The sequence below is a fragment of the Neoarius graeffei genome, chromosome 10 (assembly GCF_027579695.1).
Source record: "Neoarius graeffei isolate fNeoGra1 chromosome 10, fNeoGra1.pri, whole genome shotgun sequence".
Classification (NCBI taxonomy): Eukaryota; Metazoa; Chordata; class Actinopteri; order Siluriformes; family Ariidae; genus Neoarius; species Neoarius graeffei.
The window spans coordinates 77,471,031-77,497,206 of record NC_083578.1 but is presented as its reverse complement, the minus strand read 5'-3'; the positions used below and the strand labels follow the sequence as shown (position 1 = coordinate 77,497,206).

Here is a 26,176-nt window from a genome sequence, read left to right as displayed (position 1 = left end):
CCTTGTACAATCATGTTAGCACAGCTGAAAACAGTTGAGCTCTTTAGAGAAGCTATAAAACTGACCTTCCTTTGAGCAGATTGAGTTTCTGGAGCATCACATTTGTGGGGTCGATTAAATGCTCAAAATGGCCAGAAAAATGTCTTGACTATATTTTCTATTCATTTTACAACTTATGGTGGTAAATAAAAGTGTGACTTTTCATGGAAAACACAAAATTGTCTGGGTGACCCCAAACTTTGGAACGGTCGTGTATATAATTATCTAGTAATTTATTTAGTGCCACTTCTGTATTGTTTTCTCCATGCTTGGGTGATTCTTGTGATTTCGTGCCCCTCGGACAGTTTGGGGTGGGGGTTGTTTAATTACCTGCAGTGTGAAATTAAATCGAACCAAACTGCAAATGAACCAAAAGTATCAGTTTGGCTTTGAGTCAGACTCGGCAAACAGAGGAATAAATGCCCTTGAGGAAAATGCCCAAATAATGCTGGCTCAGTAATGGGAGCGAAAGCTAACTAGTGAACAAATCTTGCTAGAAAATCACCATGCTCAGGCGTCACTTTACCTGTATAACTAGCTGGCTGTCTATGAACGAGAGATCGGGGAGCTTGTGAGGTTCCTCACTTATACAACTGAGCCAGCCATGGATGGGTGCGCTCTTTTTTTTTTTTTTTTTTTTTGATCCAGTGATTTTAATTTATGAATTTGGGGGAGGGAGGGGCTTTGCAACAGTGATGCTGGTTTGTACTGTTTACAAGTTGCTATCTTGCGACACAACCTTGTAATACAGCATTCACTGTGAATCTCTTTAATTTCAAAGATGTAAGTGAAACTACCAGAAAACTGGGACAGAGCTGTGGCATCATCAGTCTGCGTAAAAATCCATGCAGTCTTCAAAGCAAACAGAGGAGTATTTTGAGCCTGGGTGATGAGGCAGAGGGGAAGACTGTGCTGCGTGTAATTGCTCACAAGGGACTTGGCTCTCCCTGCACTCCTTTTGCATCGGGATTGGTTCAGACTCTTGATATTTACAGCTCAGAAGTGCCTCCGAGACCAGCAGCCTGTCAGATGCCCTCAAATGTCTTCTCTGTTTTTCTTTTCTCCCCTTCATTCTCTTCTGACAGGCTACCACCAGCAGTGCCACATTCCGCAAGTGGAGAGCTCAGCTGACCTCTCGCCTTGGTTCTGCAGAAAGTGCATTTTTGCCTTAGCAGTGAGAGTGAGTGTGTGCTTCGTGTCTTTCCATCTCTCATCTCATCTCATTTTTGTTGCTTTCCTTAGAATCGATCCAGAACTTAAAACAACCTCATAACCTTAAAGCAAGAGCGTTAAACGCGTGCTCTCTATTGAACGCGTCTGTAGGGTATGGGTGATTACCACAGACAAGAAAAACACAAAGGAAATATCAGAGTAGTTATTAGATGTTCAGAGGTGCCAGCGTTTACTGTTTAGCCGTAGCATTTACGATCTTTTGGCCCTTTTCCACTACCCTTTTTCAGCTCACTTCAGCCCGACACGGCTCGCGTTTCGACTACCTCAGAACAGCACGACTCAGCTCGCTTCAGCCCCCAAAACTCGCACGGTTTTGGAGTGGGGCTGAAGCGAGCCAAACCGAGCCGAGTGAGGCTGGGGGCGTGAGGAGACACTCCCCTGTGCACTGATTGGTGAGGAGGAGTGTCCTCACATGCCCACACACGCCCCGCGAGCACGCTGGGATCTGTAAACCCGGAAGAAGAATAATTACGAATTACGAGAATTTCTGAAGCCTTATGCGCCTCGCCTCATCTATACGCTCTTGCCAGTATCTGTTGGCGTTGTCGGTGACAGCAAGCCACAGCACCAAGACCAGCAACACTAACGACTCCATGTCCTCCATGTTTGTTTACTATCCGGGTCGTGAGACTACCGCTTAAAAGCTCACTGATGTCATTGTTTGCGCCGCCTAACGACATCACGTGACGTCCACCCACTTTCGCTAACTCCACCCAATGTGTCCACCCACTTTCAGCCAGCACGGTTCAGCATGGTTGTAGTCGAAATGCAACACCAACAGCCCCACTCAGCACGGCTCAGCCCAACTCAGCCGCGTTGGTAGTGGAAAAGCGGCATTTGACCCAACAGCCGACTGCGTCTTTTTTTTTTTTGTGCTATTTTTCGTAAAGCAGTCGTTTGACTGAACATGAATAAAATGTACCCAGTGGAAAAGCTAATTCAATGAGTTGTTGAGCAGCTTTAACAGCAAACAGTACACTCAACAAAGAGGACACGCTGTGCGTGGTGTGCCTACTGACCATCTTGAGTACCATGAGCTCTGAGATGTGTGAAAAGGGTGTCTAAAATGCAATACGAATAAATGAATGCGTAGACGTGAGTGCAAACCATGTTAATAAGGCAAATGAATAAAAACCTTTTTTTAAATGTTAATGCTGTTCGCTCCGAATGTGCAAATATACAGTGAACATCTGGCCCCAGTGTTATTAAATAATCATTTTCAGAAGGTTTGTCGTTCTTAAGACGGTCTGATTTTGGCTTCAGTTACTGGAAACAAGATTCTGTAAATTGAATACATGCAGCCTGAGCGTTCTAATTTCTGAGCACATTCTCAGTCTTGGTAACATGGTGAGAGCAAAATGAGCCAATTTGCATCCATGCCGCCCTGTGTTTTTTACCCTGAAGGTGAAAAATACAGCACGTTCATTAAACCGAATGGTACGGAGGTGTTATTTTGCTCATATGAAAGACACCATCCTCTGTAGACCCCGTCAGTAAATCGACTTGTCACATCTGTGTCTGGAACTCCCAAGGTTGCAGATGACGCACTCCCATGATTATCAACCCACGATTTCCTCTCTGCAATCTCATGTAGTGTTTTGACCATAACCTGCTGACGGTAATTATCTGATTTCGGCTTGTTTTTCCCAGTTGCCTGATGTTTAACCATTAGTTCCAGTCAAAAGTTTGTACACCCTTGTAGAATGTCCCTGAGGGTGGGTGGAGCACTGAAGCGCAGGCAGGTAGTGATCGTGAATTTGGTCTTTTTTTTAAATAATAGCTTTTCAGCTTCAAATCACGGTTCTCTTGCACAAGCATACACGTGCTCTGATCGGGACACGATCACTTTTCTGCTCTCCCATCACTGCAAAACGGATATGGGTCTCTCAGAAACTGGGTGCTGTGGGGTACCCCACTAAATATACTCAGTCAATAAGCTATACGGTTTTGAATGGTGATGTTGGTTTTAATTTGAAATAAAATGAAAAGAAATACAGATGAAACTAAATCTTTGATGTGAACACACTATTCAGAATTTGGCAAAAATTCTACAAATCATTAGTTTTCTTTTGTTTCAGACGTGTAAAAGTTTTTACCCTTACCTGACATGTTTCGACGGTGTAACTTCCGTCTTCATCAGAGGGTGACCTTCTGATGAAGACGGAAGTTACACCATCGAAACATGTCAGGTAAGGGTAAAAACTTTTACACGTCTGAAACAAAAGAAAACTAATGATTTGATTTAATAAGAAGACATAATGAACGTAATATTTTTTAAAAATTCTACAAATTTATGGAAAAATGGCGGCTTGATCTGGGACATAAATGGTTGACTACATCACATTCCCTTAAGGCTGTAGTCCACTGAAAAGTCTACAGTTATCACTAATTGTATTTTAAGTTGTAACTTTATACACCTAAGGATTGGTGCGCTCACAGAATAATCATAACCGTAATAAAACATCCTGCTAAATATTTGATCACCGTTGTAACTTTTCCGCAGACCCAAAACCAATACGATCGTGTGTTTTGATCTAAACGGAAAGCCTCAGGGTCAAGGTCACTACTTCACCAAAAGTAGTAACTTAAAATCACTACGCCATATAAAAATTTAGTTATAAATCTGCGATTTTGTTTTTTAAAACGAAAGCTGAAAGTTGGGTATAGAATTTTTCTTACAGAATGTTATAATGGTAGCTGGTCCTGTATGAATTTTTGAGCTATAAAATGAGTTGTGGTCTATTATTTACCGTAGCGTGTTATCTGTGTGCGGGGAAGGACACACATTAACAATTTGCATGTGTAGAATGGAATTTTCCACTCCAGCAGTTAGAAGTTGATCGTGCTTCCATTTGCGGTCTTTGTTACGCGGGTGATCTGTTCGGACGTTATCACTGAAAAGGTGAGTTTTGACTTTTTTTTTTTTTTTTTTTTAATTTTAGTCTTGCAGTATAAGGCAATAGAATGTTTCTTTTTCATCTTGCGTTCATGTTTTGTAGTGTTTGCGTATTTTTGGCCAATATTTTGCAAGCATGGTCAGTTTAGATCGAACTTTTGATAGAATCTACGGCCAGTCATTTTGCCCCGTCCCCACCTCGCGCTCCGTCCGGTGTGGTAGTGATGTCCCGTTGCTCACGCGCCGCAACAGGGACCCGCGCGACCTTCAGCCAGTACAGTCGCTGTTCTTTTACCAGCGCCGCTGTTCTCATCTTTCTGGTGTGTTCTTGATTTTTCTATTGTCCTATTTCGCCATATCAAATACCCAAAATGTATCATTCATATTGAAGTGAATAATCAATTCAGTCATCATAACTTGGCATTTTTTAACCCAAGCAATCAAAAAGAGGAAATTTATTCAATATTTCCACTCATCTGTGAAGGAGGGCCTTTAATTCTTCATGATGTAGTTATTTTATATGTAAATCAATTTTACAAAAGCATTTGAAGTGTAATCAAAATTTTCCACAGTGGAGGCCAGATAAAGCAAGATGCTATCTTTATTCTTATTAAACATGACAAAAGAAACGGTGTTAGGTAAATGCAAAAAAAAAAAGTAAAATTAGAAAATTTATTTTTTGACCATAATGTCCCAAATGAGAGACCAGTTTCTGAGACTGGGAGACGTATATATCTCAATTACCGACAGGTGTGATGACTGCCACTCACCTTCCCTGACCCCACCCTCCATTCACAAACTGCTGCTTGACCATGCCCCCTCCCCTTGCTGCCGCAACCCCCTTTCTGTATTGTGACATCTCATCTCATTATCTCTAGCCGCTTTATCCTTCTACAGGGTCGCAGGCAAGCTGGAGCCTATCCCAGCTGACAACGGGCGAAAGGCGGGGTACACCCTGGACAAGTCGCCAGGTCATCACAGGGCTTATTGTGACATCAAAACTATGAAATAACATCTGGAACATGTACAGAATTATGCTGGAAGCAAAAAGTGTTTTAAAAAAAAAAAAATTTTTTTTAGATTCGCCTCACAGCAAGAAGGTTCCGGGTTCGAATCCAGTGGCCGGCGAGGGCTTTTCTGTGCAGAGTTTGCATGTTCTCCCCGTGTCTGCGTGGGTTTCCCCCGGGTGCTCCGGTTTCCCCCACAGTCCAAAGACATGCAGTTAGGTTAATATGGGACGGCCTTGGGCTGAGGTGCACTTGAGCGAGGCACCGAACTCCCAACTGCTCCCCAGGCGCTGTTAGCATGGCTGCCCACTGCTCTGGGTATGTGTGTGCGCTCATTGTGCATGTGTGTTTACTGCTTCAGATGGGTTAAATGCAGAGAGGAAATTTCACAAGTATGTGATGAATAAAGTTCTTGCTTTCTTCAGCGTTTAGCTTGATGGCACTTTGTACACTATTGGTGTTAACCAGCTTCATGAGCGAGTCACCTGGAATGCTTTGCATTTTAACAAGTGTGCCTCATCAAAAGTTAATTAGTGGACGAGTCACCTAAATGCGTTTGAGATCAAATAATAAAAGTACAGTAAATAGCCCTATTCCACAACTGTAGTAATCTATAATATGTCAAGAACCGCTCGAGAAAGTAGAGAGATGACGAGACATCATTACTGGAAGATATTGAGTGCCTTAATAAAAAAAAAAGGAAAAAACACTGAATTAGGTGTCCAAACTTTTGACTGGTACTGTACCTCAAGTTTCTGAGGATTACCAAACTCATTTGTTTGTCTGCCTTATTGATTTTAATAATACGAGAAACTCTCTGCACTCGCATCTGCCTGACTGCTTCCTGTGAGCTTGCACATTTTTGTGGGCGTTAAGTTATACGTGTATATTTATAAATGCAGACCTTTCGTAGATCAGGACCGTAATATACGGTGAAAACAAGAATTCTGTTCAAACGCCTTGTCTTGCCCGGGATTTGTAAAGCACAACCCCAAACCCTTCTCTATGGAGAGTTCCAGCGATGAAAATGATGGATTAAAAAGATGTACATGTAATTATAGAGCTTAATGTACAGATGTCCCTTTTTTGAAGAATTTTTTGAAAGTGCTTTTAAAAATGTGTTCAATTCACTCATTTATAGTTAGTTTAATCCTGGTCAGGGTCACAGTGAATCCAAAGCTTCGTGTAAGGCAGAAAGGTCTTAATTATGTGTGCAGTGCAGGAATAATCCACCCTGAATAGGATGCCAGTCTATCTCCAGGCACCATGAACTCCTTTTCAAGGGCTTATTCATGTCTAGCATGGCGAATTCAACTAACTGGGGGGGTTGGGGAGCTAGGAAGAAACTGGAGAACCCAGATGAAGCTCATGCTGACATGGAGATAACATGCGAGACTTCACACAGACAAATCACAGCGGAGAATCGAAACGTGTTTAACTTATTCGCACAGCTTTGCTGAATATTCTATGGGTAATTATTATACAGAATTAACAGACCACAGAACGGTCAGTTATAGCAATCAGAATCGAGTGTTCAACAAAACTGTAATAAATTAAATATTGCTGCGAATAATAGGCTGTTGCTCTGGACCACGTCATTAGCGGAAGCCGTAATCGTTTTTAAATCGATATTTTGTGAATGTAAGTAAAATTATTGATTTCTTCAGCTAGTAGCTGTGTAATAAGCCTGGTAATGTCCAGCAAGCAGCTGGGGGTTATTGCAAAATAAACCCTGACATGGCAATTCAAGACATGGTCCTGCATCACCCTTCTGCATCTGGGCTTATTTCGCAATCATGGCTACCTCACTGCCCATTATCTCTTACTTGCAGGGGTGATCGTGTTCCGGCGCCGCGCCGGATTTCCGGCGTACCGTGGCTGGGGGAAAAAAAAAATCTAGTTCGCCCATTGTCCTGTCTCGTTCTGAGATGCGCAGATGGACAGTAAAGGGAATTCGCATGATATGGAACTAGTGGGAAAAAAGTGCCGTCACGGCACGAATTAGACCCTCTAATTCGTGCCGTGACGGCACTTTTTTCCCCACTAGTTCCATATCATGCGAATTCCCTTTACTGTCTATCTGCGCATCTCAGAATGACGCAGGACAATGGGCGAACTAGATTTTTTTTTTTTTTTTTTTTCCCCCAGCCACGGTACGCCGGAAATCCGGCGCGGCACCGGAACGCTATCACCCCTGTACTTGAAGCAGATACGCAGAACCTTTTTATTTTTAAATAAATTTGAGTGGATAGTGTCCACCCTTGACTCTTGTACGCTGCATAAATGGGAATAAAAAAAAATATGTATTTTTGAGAGTTAAAATCAACCGCAAAGTTGGCATTCGAGCTGCCCCGCTGAGCCAGCCAGCTCTGAGTGTGTCACGTCGCTGCGGTACCCGGTTTTAAGGCCGAGGCCTTTTACAGCTATAGACCAAAGTCGTATAAATTTATGGTGAAAGTAAGAAATGTCGTTACCGACTTGCTCAACTAAGACTGATTTGACTTCACTGATTGTGGGTTGACTCTCATTAAAACAGGATGGGTGTTATAACTTATGCAACATGCATGCATTTTCACTGATGAAACGTAAAAGGCTAATTAAATCAGATGAACTGAGACAATCACATTCTGAAACAAATTAAATCATCTTATACCGGTAACTTAAACACTCAAGTTACATGTATTAATCTAAATGCAGGTGAACGATGAGTAGTGTTTTTGTTGTTTTTTGTAATCAAATGAGAGTTGGAGCTTAGCCGTCTGTGTTCTCACTTCTTGGTGGCTGATTTTGTTTTGAAACAATCCGACTTTTAGTTCTCCATTCATTTGCTTCTTCCACGTAAGGGCGAGATGGCCACAATATCCAGTTAAGAAATCAGACGGCTGCCCCACTCATTCTCCATTACTGAGTACTCTGCCATTACTGCTCGGCTCAGGCAATTACTAAAACCTGGGATGGGACGTCACTGGTTTTAGCAACAACCGTGGGGAGGTCACTGCCCGAGCAATACAGTGGGGCAAAAAAGTATTTAGTCAGTCACCAATTGTGCAAGTTCTCCCACTTAAAAAGATGAGAGGCCTGTAATTTTCATCATAGGTACACTTCAACTATGAGAGACAGAATGAGAAAAAAAAATCCAGAAAATCACGGTCTGATTTTTAAAGAATTTATTTGCAAATTATGGTGGAAAATAAGTATTTGGTCAATAACACAAGTTCATCTCAATACTTTATATACCCTTTGTTGGCGATGACAGAGGTCAAACGTTTTCTGTAAGTCTTCACAAGGTTTTCACACACTGTTGCTGGTATTTTGGCCCATTCCTCCATGCAGATCTCCTCTAGAGCAGTGATGTTTTGGGGCTGTCGCTGGGCAACACGGACTTTCAACTCCCTCCAAAGATTTTCTATGGGGTTGAGATCTGGAGACTGGCTAGGCCACTCCAGGACCTTGAAATGCTTCTTACGAAGCCACTCCTTCGTTGCCTGGGCGGTGTGTTTGGGATCATTGTCATGCTGAAAGACCCAGCCACGTTTCATCTTCAATGCCCTTGCTGATGGAAGGAGGTTTTCACTCAAAATCTCACGATACATGGCCCCATTCATTCTTTCCTTTACACGGATCAGTCGTCCTGGTCCCTTTGCAGAAAAACAGCCCCAAAGCATGACGTTTCCACCCCCATGCTTTACAGTAGATATGGTGTTTTTTGGATGCAACTCTGCATTCTTTCTCCTCCAAGCACAAGTTGAGTTTTTACCAAAAAGTTCTATTTTGATTTCATCTGACCATATGACATTCTCCCAATCCTCTTCTGGATCATCCAGATGCTCTCTAGCAAACTTCAGACAGGCCTGGACATGTACTGGCTTGAGCAGGGGGACACGTCTGGCACTGCAGGATTTGAGTCCCTGGCGGTGTAGTGTGTTACTGATGGTAGCCTTTGTTACTTTGGTCCCAGCTCTCTGCAGGTCATTCACTAGTACCCCTTTTCCACCAAATCAGTTCCAGGGCTGGTTCGGGGCCGGTGCTGGTTCACAACTCGTTCAACTTGCGAGCCAGCTGAGAACCAGTTTGCTTTTCCATAGCTCGCGGTGCTAAGGGAAGCCACGTCAGTTACTTCGCTGTATACATCAGTTACGTTGCTACGTTTGCATAAACCTTGGTGCGCATATTGAAGCAAAAACAACACGGAAGAAGCAGCAGCAACAACAATAATAATGGATGACTTCGCGTTTGTACAGCTGCGGCTTCTCGTCGCTTAAAAATGGCGGTCTTTCGCGGTCTTATTGTTGGTCTTGACAACTCCGCCCCCCCCCCCCCCCCCGCTTACGTAAGCGGTTCTTTCCTCTGGCCCAGCAGAGAGTTGGTGCTAGCCTGGAACCGGTTTTTCTGGCCCCAGAGCCAGTTCTTTGTCAGTGGAAACAGAAAACCCGGTTCCAAACTAAGCACTGGCCCCGAACCAGCCCTGGAACTGCTTTGGTGGAAAAGGGGCATAGGTCCCCCTGTGTGGTTCTGGGATTTTTGCTCACCGTTCTTGTGATCATTTTGACCCCACGGGGTGGGATCTTGCATGGAGCCCCAGATCGAGGGAGATTATCAGTGGTCTTGTATGTCTTCCATTTTCTAATAATTGCTCCCACAGTTGATTTCTTCACACCAAGCTGCTTACCTATTGCAGATTCAGTCTTCCCAGCCTGGTGCAGGTCTACAATTTTGTTTCTGGTGTCCTTTGACAGCTCTTTGGTCTTGGCCATAGTGGAGTTTGGAGTGTGACCGTTTGAGGTTGTGGACAGGTGTCTTTTATACTGATAACGAGTTCAAACAGGTGCCATTAATACAGGTAACGAGTGGAGGACAGAGGAGCCTCTTAAAGAAGTTGTTACAGGTCTGTGAGAGCCAGAAATCTTGCTTGTTTGTAGGTGACCAAATACTTATTTTACCGAGGAATTTACCAATTAATTCATTAAAAATCCTACAATGTGATTTTCCTGGATTCTTTCCCCCCCATTCTGTCTCTTAGTTGAAGTGTACCTATGATGAAAATTACAGGCCTCTCATCTTAAGTGGGAGAACTTGCACAATTGGTGGCTGACTGACTAAAAACTTTTTTGCCCCATTGTCTGTCCTGTTCCATCCCAGGTTTTACCAACAATGCTTGGCTCGCACTCCGGGAGAACTGTTGCAACTGAACTTGCTTTCCTTTTAAAAAAAATAAATGCTTTTCTTGTTTTCTTTTCCTTTAATTGTTGGTCCTGCACCCTCTTTCAATACGGGCTTATAGCCAACGCTCCAACAGATCAGAGGTCTCGAACGAGTCCTCAGTAAAATGTGCAGAGCAGAGGAGAGACCACTTCGTAGGCGCCCAATGTGTCCGTGAACTTCTCGCAAAACGCTTCCAAATCTTTGCAGTTTGAACATTCTTGGGCCATGAATGCAACGTAAATCCACCTTCTGTCGTGTTGCTGGCACATCTATGTGGCATGGCAATTAAATTAGCTCAAAATGGAAGCTCGAAGTTGCAGTCAGCTCTGTGTTTTAGTATAACAGAAATGGCGATGAGACCGATAAACTTCCTGCTGTGACGTCAAGGTCATTCACTCAGACCGCTACCTATATAAATCACTTTAATTGTAAAAATTACTATATTAGACTTATTGTTAATGCTTAAAACTATTCCTATGCCATTCTGGAGGTCTCAAGGCATTTATAAACGAAAGTGAGGCCATGGCTCTGCGTATCTGCTTTAATATCCACAAATGTTTGTTGGCTGGCTCGTGATTTTTAGGCCAAGTGAGTTTTGAGTAAACGGTTAGATAATATAGAAACTCTTGACGGTGGTAATTACACATGTACTACAGATGCGGAAGAGATGAAGCTCCTGGAATAGTGAATAGTTCAGGTCTTGGCATTGATGTTCGAGCTTGTTTGTTTTTTCTATCTGGCAGAAAGGGGGCGCACTAAAGAAGGGCCCTATAGCCAAAGCACTGCAGGCCATGAAGCAAGTGCTCACCTACAATGCTGAGGAACTGGAGTGGGACTCTCTGCACCGCACCAACCACCAGCAGTGCTACTGCTATTGTGGGGGACCTGGAGAGTGAGGATGCTCTTTTGACCTCTTCACCACCACCTGTCACTTTCATATATTCTCACACACACACACACACACACACACACACACACACACACACCTTACTTCTGATTCCCCCATACTGTGTTTTGGCTGTATTATTAACTCATCCTGCACTAGCCACGTTGTTTTGATTTGGCTCATCATGTAGTTGAGCAGCTCGTAATTGATTTATGAGATTCTTCTCTTTGTCGACTGTCTGAAACCACGGTGCATTAGGTTCCATTATCTTTTCCTTCCATCTCTTAGATGGTACCTGAAAATGTTGCAGTGTTTCCGCTGTGAGCAATGGTTTCATGAAGCGTGCACACAATGCCTGCAAGAGTCCATGATGTTTGGAGATAGGTGCGTATTTATATCAGCATCTCGAGTTCTGCTTTATTTTTTTTTATTTTTTTATTTTAGTGACTTGAAGCAAGAAGCACTGCGAAAGTGAAAACATTACTGCTGTGAACAGTGGGGGGGAGGAAAAAAGGCCTTTGGATGGAATCATGCTTGAAGTCCTGCTAGATGTCGGCTAAATCATGTTGCTGGAGGATATCTGTAATGATTACGTATGATTCATGGAGTCGTGCCTTATCCCGAGTATGTGTACACACTCACTCGTAGCACAAAAACAACACCGCATCCTGGAGTGTCTTTAAACTGAAGAAAAAGCATCGAACATCATGTCCAGTGAGGTGTAATGGAATCTTGACTATATATTATATTTTAAAATCAAAACATCCTGGGATTATTCCTCCTGTCGTTTTATAGAAGGTAAAATACGTCTATAAAGTTACTGACAACTTATTTTAGACCAGACTAAGATATCAGGAAGGCTCTGATATTTTATATATATATACACACACACACACACACACACACACACACCGTATTTTCCAGACTATACGTCGCTCCGGAGTTTAAGTCGCATCAGCCAAAAAATGCATTATGAAGACGAAAAAAACATATATACGTCGCACCGGACTATAAGTCGCACTTTTTTGAAGGGTTATTCTATCCATAGAATCTGTGATTGTATCTGATAAGCGGCGCGTGGTTACTGCGCGACTGCATTGTTTATTTAATAAACGAACAGCTGAGCAGTGATGATGCGCCCTTTGCCCTGTAAGTAGCCTAGTCTGATTATTTTAAATATCTACTACTATCTTTAATACTATCACTATCGTTATTACTAATAGCCTATATTATTATTATAACTAATATTAGTAGCCTATTACTGATGCATTAATCAGTTTGCTTTTAGATTATTTTTACCGGTAGGGCTTATTATCGCCCCATGGCTCTTTCATCTTTGTTATTAAAGCTGTAGTCATCATCGAGGAGAGTCATTCTTCATTTTTGTCGAATTTTATTTCATTAAATCAGAGGTCAAGTAGGCTATAGGTATATCATCTCCAAAGACAACCGTCTAGTGGAAAAAAAAAAAAACAACCGCTTTTAAATCCCCTACTTAAATCCTTAAAAAGAGTAATTTAACTCATGTCTTGTGTGATCTGATCTCCAATGGTGAAATAAACCGGTTGTGATATGAGTAGTCTGTTATTTTAGAAGATAAATTTAATATATAATTTAATATATAGCCTAATAAAAATAATATTTTATAACATCACGACATATTACTGTCTGTAACTGTTCGTCACTAAAGCGTTTTCTAAGGTCATAATGTCTGATATTTTTTTTTACGCACACAATAAGTGCGTGTACGTAAAGTTATAGTAAACCACCCCCCGCCTTTTTTTTTTTTTTTGAGTCGCCGGTCCCACCCACCTCCTGCGTTCCGGGACCTCCCACTTCACAAATTAAGCACTGCCTAAAATCATTACATAACTTATTTAAATAACCATAGGCCTATCATTAATAATAAAACACAGGTCAATCAAGTTTATCAAGCTGGCGATTTCACTCCAAATCAGCAAATCCATTGAATTCCTCATCCTCGGTGTCGCTTCTGAACAACTCTGCCAACTCCAGCGGCAGACGAAGCGCCGTTTCCTCTTCTGCGTGGCTGTTGTCAGACTCAGCATCAGCTCCAGTTATTCCGTGGTGAAAAAAAAACAAACATATATACGTCGCACCGGAGTATAAGTCGCATGGCTAGCCGAACCATGAAAAAAAGTGCGACTTATAGTCCGAAAAATACGGTGTGTGTGTATGTGTATATATATATTCATATTCCTCCACATGAAATGGATCGATTCCAGTTTATTTACCTTGTTAATAGAAAAAGCTACACTCACTGGCTGCTTTTATTAGGAACACCCCACCCACCCACCTGCTGTTTTTTATGCAGTTCTCTTATCAGCCGATCCCTCGACAGCAGCACGATGCATCAAATCATACAGATACAAATCAAGAGCTTCAGTTAATGTTCAAACGTCAGAACGGGAAAAATTGTGATCTCAAAGTGTGACTTTCACTGTGGCATGGGTGTTGGTTTGAGCCAGATGGACTGGTTTGAGTATTTCAGAAACTGCTGATCGTCTGGGGTTTTCACACACAAGTCTGAGTTTATACAGACAGAATGGTGTAAAAAACATAGAGTTGAGTGAGAGACAGTTCTGTGAGTGGAAACGTCTTGTCGATAAGAGAGGTCGGAGGAAAATGGCCAGAGCTGCCAGGAAGGATATAGTAACTCTTTACAACCGTGGTGAGCAGAAAAGCATCTCAGCATGCAACAGCAGAAGACCATATTGGGTTCCGCTCCTGCCAGCCAAGAACAGGGATCTCAGAATTAAGAGCAAGTTCCTATTAAAGTGGCCAGTGAGCGTAGTTCCATTATTTGAAAAGAAGAGCTGAGATCATGACGTGTTTTATGGACAGCGTCCGATTGTAACTGATTTGTAACCGTATGTTCAGTGCAGTAGGGCACACAAAGGGCATGCATTAGGGGATAGTTGGAGATCATTGTGTTAAAATTGCTGTCTTGGGTATAAAATAACTGTTCATCTCCTTTCAGAGGCTGGCCATTTACAAAGTACTCCCTGTCCATTTCCATTTTCTTTCTTTTCCACAGGTTTTACTTATTCATTTGTGCCGTGTGCAATAAGGGGATGGAGTACATCAAGCGCCTGGCTCTGCGCTGGTAAATGCCATTTTTCATTTTCAGTAAGAAACTGTTTGCTCCAAGATTCATATGTAGCACCCAAGTGCTGGACAGAGATTGTAGACAACACCATAAATACTGGAGATGACTCCAGCAGCTGCTGTATCTGTCCGAGACATGAGAAATTAAGGGGGGGGACAAAAAGTTTGTTTGAAGGGTGCTGCACCAAAACAAGCCACTTAAACAGGGCTTGACATTAAGCACTGCCCGATTGCCCGGGACAAGTGGAAAAACACATTTGGGCAAGTGGGATATGTCCCTGTCATGTCTTGGCTGTTTTCTTAGTCTTGGTTTCATTTACTGTTTTGCAAGTTATTTTATATCCCCCTGCTGTTGTGTGGTACGTGTACTGTTTATAGACCCCGTGTGAATGACGTCACGCATCACGTGGTAATTACAGCTGGGGTCAGACAGGCACTGTCTTTCATGCAAGCAAGGCGTAATCTGTCTTCAATACAGTTCATTTTTGTGCTGTTTTTGCTTGTTCAAACAGAGAAATAGATAAACTGTATCACAGTCTCCCCGCTATCAAAACTTAAATAGAAGCAAATGCTTCAAGAACAACGAGGAAATGAGTGGTTAAAGAATGCGAAGAGATGAGCTCAGCCTGAAAACTCCAGATGTTTGGTGTGGTGAGAGAAGGATCCACAAACAGAACAGACAGTAATCCAGGAAATAAGGTGATTTTAATCCAGGAAAAAGGGCGTGGCAAAAGGTAGATAAACTAGACAAAAACACGAGACCGGCAAGGACAAACGCTAGAGCAAAAAAACCATGAACTAGAAAAATAGCTTGAGCAAAAAAAAAAAAAAAAACATGAAACACAATAGAGGCACAGAAACGGCTAGAATAGCAAAACGAGACGTTCTGGCAAAGTCGGAGTCTGAGGACGGTGTATTTATAGACAGCGGTAAAAACCAGGAAGTGAATACAGGTAAGATGGAATTCCCATCCTGCATCCGGATTGGCGCTGGCGTGAGAGATCCATAATCTCCGGGGTGGAGCAGAACATCTGAGAAACTCCCAATTGTGTTTAAAATGTATTTTACGAAGTTGGAAGTGAGGATGGAAGAGTTTGCTTAAGAATCCTTTATTATTAATTTTATTTTTTTCTGCTCGCATTCGAGTCAGCGTCTTCATGAAAGTGTTTTGATTTTCTTACAGGTGAAGCCGCTTCCTTATTTCACACAGAAAACCCAGATTGGTTTCAAACAATTCGGGCATAAAAAAAAAAAATAAACAAAGAGCGACATGCACGATAAATCCTGAAAGAACCGGACAGATTAAGAGCAGAGAGAGCTGGAGCTTTGTTTCTGTTATCAGAGGAACACAGTCCTGTGCTATATATATATATATATATATATATATATATATATATATATATATATATATATATATATATATATATATATATATATAATTTTTTTTGTGTGTGTTAGGCCACACCAATTCAGTTAGCTGGTTCTCGGAATCGCCGCTTGAAGAAAAATTCAAAATGGAAAATAAATAAAATTGAAATCGACTGTAGGTTGAGGTCACATGACATGGAAAGCCAATCAAATTGCCCCTTTCACTTTAGATAAAGACTTGTGGAAGAAACATGCCTGTGGAGGGGAATCCTGCCAAGCCTGTTTGTGATTGTTAGGATATTCAGCGAACAGAAGCGTAAAATCTTTGACAGGTGTGTTGAAATTCAAGAGGGGGAAAACTTTGCACAGTTGTACTCAAGATGCTGTGAGCTTGTTACCCTGCGATGTGCCAACTTGGACTATAACTCTGTGGAGGTGGGTTTGATTTATATATTTCATTGATTGATGTGGGGGGGCGGCATGGTGGTGTAGTGGTTAGCGCTGTCGCCTCACAGCAAGAAGGTCCTGGGTTCGAGCCCCATGGCCGGCGAGGGCCCTTCTGTGCGGAGTTTGCATGTTCTCCCCGTGTCCGCGTGGGTTTCCTCCGGGTGCTCCGGTTTCCCCCACAGTCCAAAGACATGCAGGTTAGGTTAACTGGTGACTCTAAATTGACCATAGGTGTGAATGTGAGTGTGAATGGTTGTGTGTCTGTGTTAGCCCTGTGATGACCTGGCGACTTGTCCAGGGTGTACCCCGCCTTTCGCCCGTAGTCAGCTGGGATAGGCTCCAGCTTGCCTGCGACCCTGTAGAAGGATAAAGCGGCTAGAGATAATGAGATGAGATGATGTGAGGGGCAAACAAAAAAATCATTCGAAGTATTTAGCCATCAGATGTAGCCTACTCCTGGTCAAATCTTTTTTTTTTTTTTCCTTTCTGTGCATTGTAGATGTTCAATTGACTGTAATTCGATCGTTTATTTAGCCTATCTGTTGCTAGCCCTTAATGCATATGGGTGGAAATAAGAAGCTATTAAAAGAGCCATATGAAATGTAACAATAATGTATTGTCTGTTTTGTTCCTCTATTATGAAAGCCCTCTATTTCCACCGCTAATTTTACCATCAGAGCATTTTTTAAATTTTTATTTTTATTTCGCGCGCTCGCTTCATATTTTTCCTGAAAAAATTCGAGAACCAACTAATTAAATTGGTGTGGCCTTATCATCCACCTCTAGGTTTATTTAAAAAAAAAAAAAAAACACGTGTCCTGACAGGCTGGCTGTAGTGATTCAGTTACTGGTTGCCAGGTCTGTATAAAACAACCCATAACCTACACACTAAATTATAAACTCAGACATTGTCCTGTCTGTCATTATGTAGCATGGGGAGGGGTTAAAACCTAGAGGTGTATGATATCACAAAAAAAACCCCCGATTTATATAAATATTCTCTCTCAGTACTGTTAAAGTCTTGGCACCCTATTGTTTTCTTCATACAAACTGTTATAAATTTCTATATTAGCAAGCCATGAACCTACAGTCTGAGAGAGTTCTACACAAGTACACTTAACTTTATAACAGCTGCATGCATGTGAAATGGAAATAAATTGACTAAGGCAGGAAAAACTATTTTGGATAAAATTGTCCATTACGAGTAACCAAACTTCAACTCGATGTGTGATCTTTATTTTATGTTGCGATTCACAACTATTCTATAGATTTGCTAAAAAAAAAAAAGTACTTGCAAAATATGGGGCAAGTGATAATATTGGGGGGGAGTGGAAACTTGCCCCCACCTGTGCCCCAGGACAAGTGGGTTTAAAAGTTAAGGTCGAGCCCTGTTAAAGCAGCTCTCTGGAAGTGTACTGGAGTCATGACCGCTTCTTCCCCCACCCCCCACAGACAGACACACAAGATATTCCCTCAGTTTCAAGTTTTGATGATTTGACTAAACCAGTCACAATAAATCTCCAGTATGGACTGGGTTCTGTCAAGACCATTGTATCTGATTTTACATTTTCATCCTCATGACATCATTCACTGAGCCCTCATGCTGTATGGATGGGGCGTGGTCATCCTGGAAGAGGCCATTCCCAACAGGATCGAAATGTTTCGTCATAGGATAGTCAGAAGGACTTTGTATTGTTTAGCAATGATGTTTCTCTCTAATGCGACAAGTGGAGCCACACCCTGCCAGCAAAATAATTAAATGCCCCCATGGCATAATTGACACATTTTGTTTGTTTTTCTATAATTATCTGTCCTCTATCTGAGGCATTAGAGAAATGACTCGTTTGGTTTTCCAAATTAGTTTAATCCCAGAATGCCACATGAATCTTGGATCTTTTTACCAGTTAGATGGTCAGTTGATTTGAAGAGCAGATCAGTCAGGCCATTACTTTACAGGCTCCCGAATGCAAGTCCTATATTAAGATTTGCTTCTTGTATTATCCAGTTAACGCCCTTTAAATATGTGATTCAGGAAAATGATCAGCAGCATAATTCCTTATCGGATAATTTGCTTGGCTTTAATGCTGTTTTTCTGACCTTTCAAGTCCATAAGGTCCATAATTTAAGGTTCGTCCTGACAAGAAAATCTAAGGTTTTAAATGGTTTGTCTGACCTGTCTGGAAAATTGTAGCTTTTTAAGTATCTGGTACTTGAAGGAAAAATCCACCCTGAACAACATGCGGTCTTTATAAAGACTTGGATATGTGATCTTCAGCGGTGTCTGAGATTTATTTTTTTCATAGAATTTTGAATTTCACTGACAACTCAGTCTGCTCACAGTGGTGCAGTGGGATTAGCCCACACTTTGTTTCTACTGAAAGAGAGCGATGTAGCGGCGTTTTAGTCCTTTCGTCTGAGCTCGCTCGCTCACTTACCTTGGCTGTACAAGCAAATCTGCTTCCAAAGCGTCAACTTTCATGTTCATACCGCCGTCTGTGTCGTCATGCTTGCACAACTGTCCTATTGCCACGTTCATTCTGGAATTTTGAGTCCAGCATTTTCACGAATGTCTCCATGACTTCTGTGCTTTGATTTCTCATTAAAATAACCTTGAGCGTCACTGGGTGAGTGATGTGTGTAATGATGTGACGACAAATTATGTGAATCAGTGAAATAAAAAATGAACCCTTATGATTATCAGGATGCATGACCTCTAAATTTGTTGTTTATACAGCAGTGTGTGATCAAGTACAGTATCAAATGCATGTGACTTCACCCTGGGCAGAAGTAGCACAGCTCTAGTACCACAAAAAGATCTAAAATGGGGAAAGGGCTGTTGTGTGATTGACTGTACAAATAGATTGACCAAGAAATCAGAGCTTTTTTTTTTTTTAAACAGACTGCTGAAAGCTAAAGAAAGAAGCAAATGGAGGCAGTACAAATGTTTGTAAATGTTTAACATTTTGAATAAAGTGAATATTTAGTTTATAGGTCATGTTCCTCTAACCTTTACAAATGTGAGTAAGTAATTAAGATGGTGTTTTTTAATTAACAAAAGGAATACAAGTTGATTTAAAAAAAAAAGTCACGTTTGTTAAATTATTTTTTTAAAATAAATATTATGGGAATCGAATCATGAACCCAGTATTGTGACTTGAATCAAATCATGAATTGTTACATGCTGAGTGAATGAGCGAGGAAGCTCATGTGGTTTTGTTTTTTTAAGTTACTGAAATCTTCTCAGCACTTGTTTAAATTATTGAACTTTTTTTTTCTCCTATTTAAATCCATTGTAACTGCACTGGCATCCCAGTGCCCTAGACAGTCACTAACTTCTCGCAGTGATATTAAAAAAAACAAAAAACAAAACAGCTCCAACCAAATTACAAACGAATTGGCACCAGACTCTCTCTAAACACCTTGCAAATCCTTCTGTATAAACACATTTATGTAGTTCATGGTGGAATTTTTCTTAAATGTTAAAGTGCGGCTAATCTTGTGCTGACGTCCTTCCAGATATTTGAGTTTTGATTCATGGTCATCTTCTTTCACCAGGGTTGATGTGGTCCATCTGGCCCTGTACAACCTGGGAGTACAGAGTAAGAAAAAGTACTTTGAACTGGAGGAGATCCTCAGCTTCATCAGCAACAACTGGGATCATTTCCAGCTGGGCAAGGTCACACAGCCAGAGCGCGCTTTCTTAACAGATGCAAAACTCTTCCTGACTGACTGTGTAATTGGTTGTTGTTTTGGCACATGTTCACGGACAGGGTGTTGAGTGCAGACAGCAGACAATGGCAGTCAATGATCGTGTTTTATGCATGTTATGAAAAGCTGATTTGTTGTGACTTAGAACTTGACAATACACTACCGTTCGAAAGTTTGGGGTCACTTTGAAATGTCCTTATTTTTGAAAGAAAAGCACTGTTCTTTTCAATGAAGATCACTTTAAACTAATCAGAAATCCACTCTATACATTGCTAATGTGGTAAATGACTATTCTAGCTGCAAATGTCTGGTTTTTGGTGCAATATCTCCATAGGTGTATAGAGGCCCATTTCCAGCAACTCTCACTCCAGTGTTCTAATGGTACAATGTGTTTGCTCATTGCCTCAGAAGGCTAATGGATGATTAGAAAACCCTTGTACAATCATGTTAGCACAGCTGAAAACAGCTTAGCTCTTTAGAGAAGCTATAAAACTGACCTTCCTTTGAGCAGATTGAGGCTACATCCACACGACAACGGCAACAAGATGTTATTTAAAAAAATATCGCGTCCACATGGGCAACAGATCAGTAAAATATCAGGTCCATATGGCAACGCACCGCTTGCTGAAAACGATGCAATACACATGCCACACCTCTAGGGGCGCTGTAAGACGGTCCCTTCGGAAACACCAGAACAATAGAAGTAGTAAGGACGCATGCGCATAAACTATTATACGCGAGACTTCATATTAGCCACAGTCAGAAAAATCTGTTCGTAAAATTACATTATAATGACCAAATACAATGAAAAGTATTTTTCCAGTCTCACCTGTGAAAGGTAATCCCATGTGATCTCGTTTGGACGGCAAACCTGTTGGTACAGTTAAACGCAGCACATGAATGAGGCATCTTTATTCTCCGATTTGACCCATTCAATATGGCGTGGAGGATGACGTATGATTCTACGTGGAAGGCGGCGTCTTTAATGGTCCGGAATAAATTGAATGCTACACGTTGATGGATTAATTTGTTGTTCTACGCCCTTTTTGAGGAATGTATTGTAGGACTTAAACCAACATCTGAAGAGGTGAGATCGCTCCTTTTTTTTTTTTTCCCTATTTTTGCTGGCGGGATTGACTCTCTCTCTCTCTCTCTCTCTCTCTCTCTCACTTTGCACCATTACACAAATATTCACAGTGAAAATATTTTGTAAGTGCGTTTCATGAACCAAGTTATAGGATTTGTTGACAACTCGCATCGAGTTCGTTACACTTCTACCTGGCGTGAAGCACATGTGGTTGTGACGTCATTGTAAACAAATCTGTTCTACTCATCCAGATGACTTCGCAACGGCACCGTTGCCAGATCTTTCCACTCTGGAACCCGTTCTCAAAAGATTTCATTTTGGGGCACCCAAAATGCCGGTGCCGTGTGGACGCCAGGCCGAAACGATAAACAATTTTATCAGATTCACCTGAATCTGTTGCCGTGTGGACAGGGCTTGAGTTTCTGGAGCATCACATTTGTGGGGTCGATTAAATGCTCAAAATGGCCAGAAAAATGTCTTGACTATATTTTCTATTCATTTCACAACTTATGGTGGTAAATAAAAGTGACTTTTCATGGAAAACACAAAATTGTTTGGGTGACCCCAAACTTTTGAACGGTAGTGTACATCAGCGTTAAAATTTGCTTCTCATTTATCTGTATTTAGAAACAACAACGTGAGGTGCCATGTGATGGAAATGTTTCGGGGTCTGTTTTCTAACTTTTTCCTCGTTTACATGTTCCACCAGCTTGCCAACACCCCTCCCTCAGAGAGAGGCCAGCTCATTCTTGATGCTCTTAACAACTACAAAAGCAAGTAAGATGTACATTTTTCTCTCTTTGTCTGGACAGGCGGTCATATTGATTGTTTTGAAAGCAGTCAAAAATATTCTCCAACAGGTTTTATGCATCACATATGTGCACTTGACACTGATGAGGACTCTTTCCTTTGTTTGAGACTGAAAATAGAACAGGGAACCTGCTCAGTCAAATCATCTAGCATCTGTTAAATTCTTATCATAAACTTGTATTTTACACCACAGCACTGATTAAATCTCACTTCTGATTGGTCAAAAAGTGTTCACTTTGTGCTTTCTGCAAAGCAAATCATAGGTTTATCTTCTTTTGGCTGTTCCTGATTAGGCGAGATCTTTCGTCTCCATTGCTCCCCGCATCCTTCTCGACCACACCTGCCACTTTCATGTCCTCCCTCACCACATCTCCTCTTCGGCCTTCCTCATTTTCGTGTGCCTGGCAGCTCCATCCTCAACATTCTCCTTCCCACATGCTCTGCATCTCTTCTCAGGATGTGCCCTTAATTCCCAAACTCTCCACATGTGCTGTCCCTCTGATGTGCTCGTTTCTTATCCTGTCCAACCTCCCATCGCAAACCTTAACATCCTCAACTCTGCCACCTCCAACTTTGCCTCCTGTCTCCTCTTTAAAGTGCCATTCCACCATTGGATGTATTCTTTGGCATAAAATACAATATATTTTGACAACATGACTAGACAGAAATCTTTTAGCTTCAAAATGATGTATCAAACAAGTTTTTGACAACGACAAGTATATTAATTTTGCGACCAAAGTCACCTACCCTTTTAATTTCCGTGCGGGAGTGAAACGTGATGTCATCGGCAGGTTCCCCTTCTTGTGTACCACGTGTCGGTCTCTTTTTAGACCAGGAAACCCCCAAAGTGAGAGAGTCATTTCTCCTCGTATATGGGGGCCAAAAAAATTGCGAAAAATTGAGTTAATCTTTCAGTTAGCTAGATTTATTGGTATTAGCTAGATTTATTGGTATTTTTATCGCGTTCTATCCGCCATTGCTGATATGTGCCACGTCACACGTCACGTGGTACACAAGAAGGGGAACCTGCCGATGACATCACGCGCGGAAATTAAAAGGGTAGGTGACTTTGGTCGCAAAATTAATATACTTGTCGTTCTCAAATTGTTTTGATATCATTTTGAAGCTAAAAGATTTCTCTATCTAGTGATACCATTTATATATGTTGTCAAAATATATTGTATTTTATGCCAAAGAATACATCCAATGGTGGAATGGCACTTTAAGGGTACGGTCTCCAATCCATACATCACAGCTGGTCTCACTACTGTCTTGTACATCTTACTTTTGCTGGGACTTTCCTATCACAAGTGACTCCCGAAATCCTTCTCCAACTGCTCCACCCTGCCTGCACTCTCTTTCTCGCCTCACTATCGCAGCCCCCCATTTTCCTGCACGGTTGACCCCAGGTACTTGAATTCACCAACTTTATTTTATATAAACTCAACGCAAGTTCCTTTTAATGCCACTAATTTAAAAAAAAAATTTTTTTGGGGGGGGGGCTACGAGCCACTGTTATCGTGTTGTAAGTATGAGTGTAACAAATGTGCACTGTGCATGCGGGTGTTCCTGTTAAAATGGCCAATGAGTGTCCTACAATTCGGTTCACCGTTTGAAATAAATGGACTAGACTAAAGAAATCGCTTTCGGACATGTTTATGCTTATTACCGAGGAAAAGTGCGTTCCTATTTTCAAGTATAGACCCTTTTCAGTCACGTGACCTTCGTAAACGCAACCACCATTTTGGACATGTAGCGGACTTCGGCTCGAATTGGTTTGAATGCGAGGAAGGCGACAAACGGAGAACATACAAGAAAAAGGAGCGAGATGCAGAAAACACCTTCGCTATCTAGCGACGTAGGGCATTTACAGGGCGAGCAGAGGGAGAAATAACAGTAACGACACATTAGCAACGCCGTACAGAAATAACGGTTTATGGCACAGACCCTTTCGGTTCTCGCTCATCTAGCTGCTACAATGACTGCTTAGACTGCAACAATAATACCTAACACACCATTTAAGTATCCGTCGTAAAGACGTGAAACTCGTCGAGTGACGAGTGTGTTCATTGATCAGCTAACACAATCTAAAAGTAGACATACCATCACACTGCCCTGGCGCTGTGTACAGTTTACCTTCTATGGTTTGTGCACTCACTATTTGCCATTACTTTCTCCAACCGTTGTGACAGATTACAGGGAACGGCCTGGATTTAAGAGACAAATACATGTTCCTCTTGTTTTGAACACTTAGCCCATGTTTACATTAGACCGTATCAGCAGATCATCAGATTAACGTTTTTAAAAGCGATTAGTGTGCACACAGCAACACCAATACACGATTCGTCTGCACACAGCAACACCAATACACGGATACGCTCGGCTCCGCAGGCATCCTGCGCTCCAAATCACTCCGCCCTGAACAGCGAGTGCCCTCTGGAGGGTGCGCACTCCGGCCCTGCGCAGCTCACACAGCGCGCGAGTGAAGTGCACGAGCCACGATTTGGGACTGAGCCGCTGTGTGTGAGATCCCAGCGCATATCACTTACTACTCGCAAGTGGAAGGATGGCAAGCCTAAAGACAATCGTTTTTTTTTTTTTTGTTACATAGTCAAAAGAGGTGTCGGATCACCGGATCCAGTGTAACTAGCTGCCGGAGCCAACGCCCGAGGTTCCGGAGCGCGCTCCGGCTTGCTCCCCCTCAAATTAAGCGCTGTTTGTAGGACACTGCCTCTGATCTGTCCTACAGTCTACCAACAGCAAAGGAACACAACGCTAGCTAATGTCGTTAGCTAATAGCTACTACAGAAGAACAAAGAGGTTACAATGGGTTATTTTAGCCTATTTGGTTACACACTCGCCGCCACAGAATGTTAACAGCAATGTAATGCCTTTTCTGGCTAATTTTATTCGTCTTACCTCCAACAAAGTGGTCACTACACAAGCGCTGGTATGCCGAGGGCTGCCAATCTGTTAATGGCGGCTATCCATCTTCTCCGTCGGGATCCGATAAAATGATAAACCTTGCCTTGTTTGTTGATGGTTACTACATCCAGGTGCACAACAATATAGTGGCATGATGGAAGTCTTGCTGAAAATAAACACTTTTTTTGCTGCCGTTCCTCAATGTTGGCTGTGGTAAACTACTGGTAGTACATGTCCAAAATGGCGGCCACGTTTGTCGTGACGTCACGTGAAAAGGGTCCATACTCCAGGTCGTCCCCCTTTTCTCACCGCCTTCGGCCAGTGGTCCTGTGTGTGATGTGACGCACTTCCGAGTTATTACAGGAAGTTGCTGAAGAGAGTATTGAGACCACTGAGCTCTAGCGCCGGGCCATTTCCGGGAAATAAGAGTTTGGGTCGTGGTGACAGCGTGTGCATGTCGGCCTCGATTCGGAGGTTTCAGTTTCGCAAACTGTAAGAGTCGAATAATATAAAGTACAGACACTTGGTATATTTTACTTCTGTGATTTTGTTCGTTTTTGGAATTTACTTCATTTTCGTGGCTACTGCCTCACAGAGTAAATAAATATATGCTGTATTTACTGTATGGACATGGGATCAGAAAACAATTTTATTTCTAAGCAGAAGCGACATGGACCCATAGGGCGCCTTTTTTTTTTTCTTGGGATGCGCCGTTAACTCAGACATGTTCTGTGCCGCCCACCCCGGTAGTTTGGGAAATCAGGAAGTGGCGTAATGAGTAGCTGCTTGGCATAATTCATGATGGTGTACTCCTGTACAGAATCGACTTGTATTGTTGCATTCTGACTGTTTTACATAAAATGTCTGTGGTTTGGGGTTTAAGTATGCTTTTGATGGACCAGAGGGGAGAAAAGAAGACATGTTAAGGTCCAGCGGGTGTGTGTGTGTCAGCACGCAAGCTGCACACTGGCGTGAGAGTTTGGTTTATTCTGAGAAATGTGTTCTGTAAAAGTGTTTATAGATGCAGTTTTTGCTCGAGTGTACTGTACATTTACCAGTGAGTTATTGCATTTCACTGGAAAACATCTTTGAGCTGTGTGCCTTAATGCATTTATTTGGGTTTTGTTTTTTCTTTTTTAACGACTGCCACTACTCTTGTCCAGAGTCCACATTGTTGAGTTGGTTTAGTTTATTTTATTGCATTGCATAGTTTGAGGCTAGAAGTGAAATACAGAACTTGAGGAAAATACTGTTTTGTTCACACTGAATTGTGCGAAACCCTCAATTATAAAGTTAACGCTGCCTTAAAAAAAAAAAAAAAACTTTTAAATGCAGGGGGGGAATAAAATGCCCACAAAAATAATTTTTGCTGTGTCCAGCCTTATCCTTCCTGACCTGGCTACATATGTTTGCATAAAGCAAGCAGATTTGTCCACTCC

At 41.9% G+C, this 26,176-nt stretch overlaps 1 protein-coding gene across 2 annotated transcripts in view; it reads left to right on the top strand.

Annotated features, from left to right (window-relative positions):
• Nucleotides 1-26,176, top strand: part of phf19 (PHD finger protein 19) — a 127,540-nt gene that overhangs the window by 36,436 nt on the left and 64,928 nt on the right. For both annotated transcript variants that reach the window (XM_060932351.1, XM_060932352.1), the window contains 6 exons: nt 1,125-1,219; nt 11,121-11,269; nt 11,552-11,647; nt 14,322-14,390; nt 19,763-19,883; nt 21,712-21,779. In XM_060932351.1, the coding sequence (XP_060788334.1) occupies nt 1,125-1,219; nt 11,121-11,269; nt 11,552-11,647; nt 14,322-14,390; nt 19,763-19,883; nt 21,712-21,779 (598 nt within the window). The remainder of the gene's footprint in view (nt 1-1,124; nt 1,220-11,120; nt 11,270-11,551; nt 11,648-14,321; nt 14,391-19,762; nt 19,884-21,711; nt 21,780-26,176) is intronic.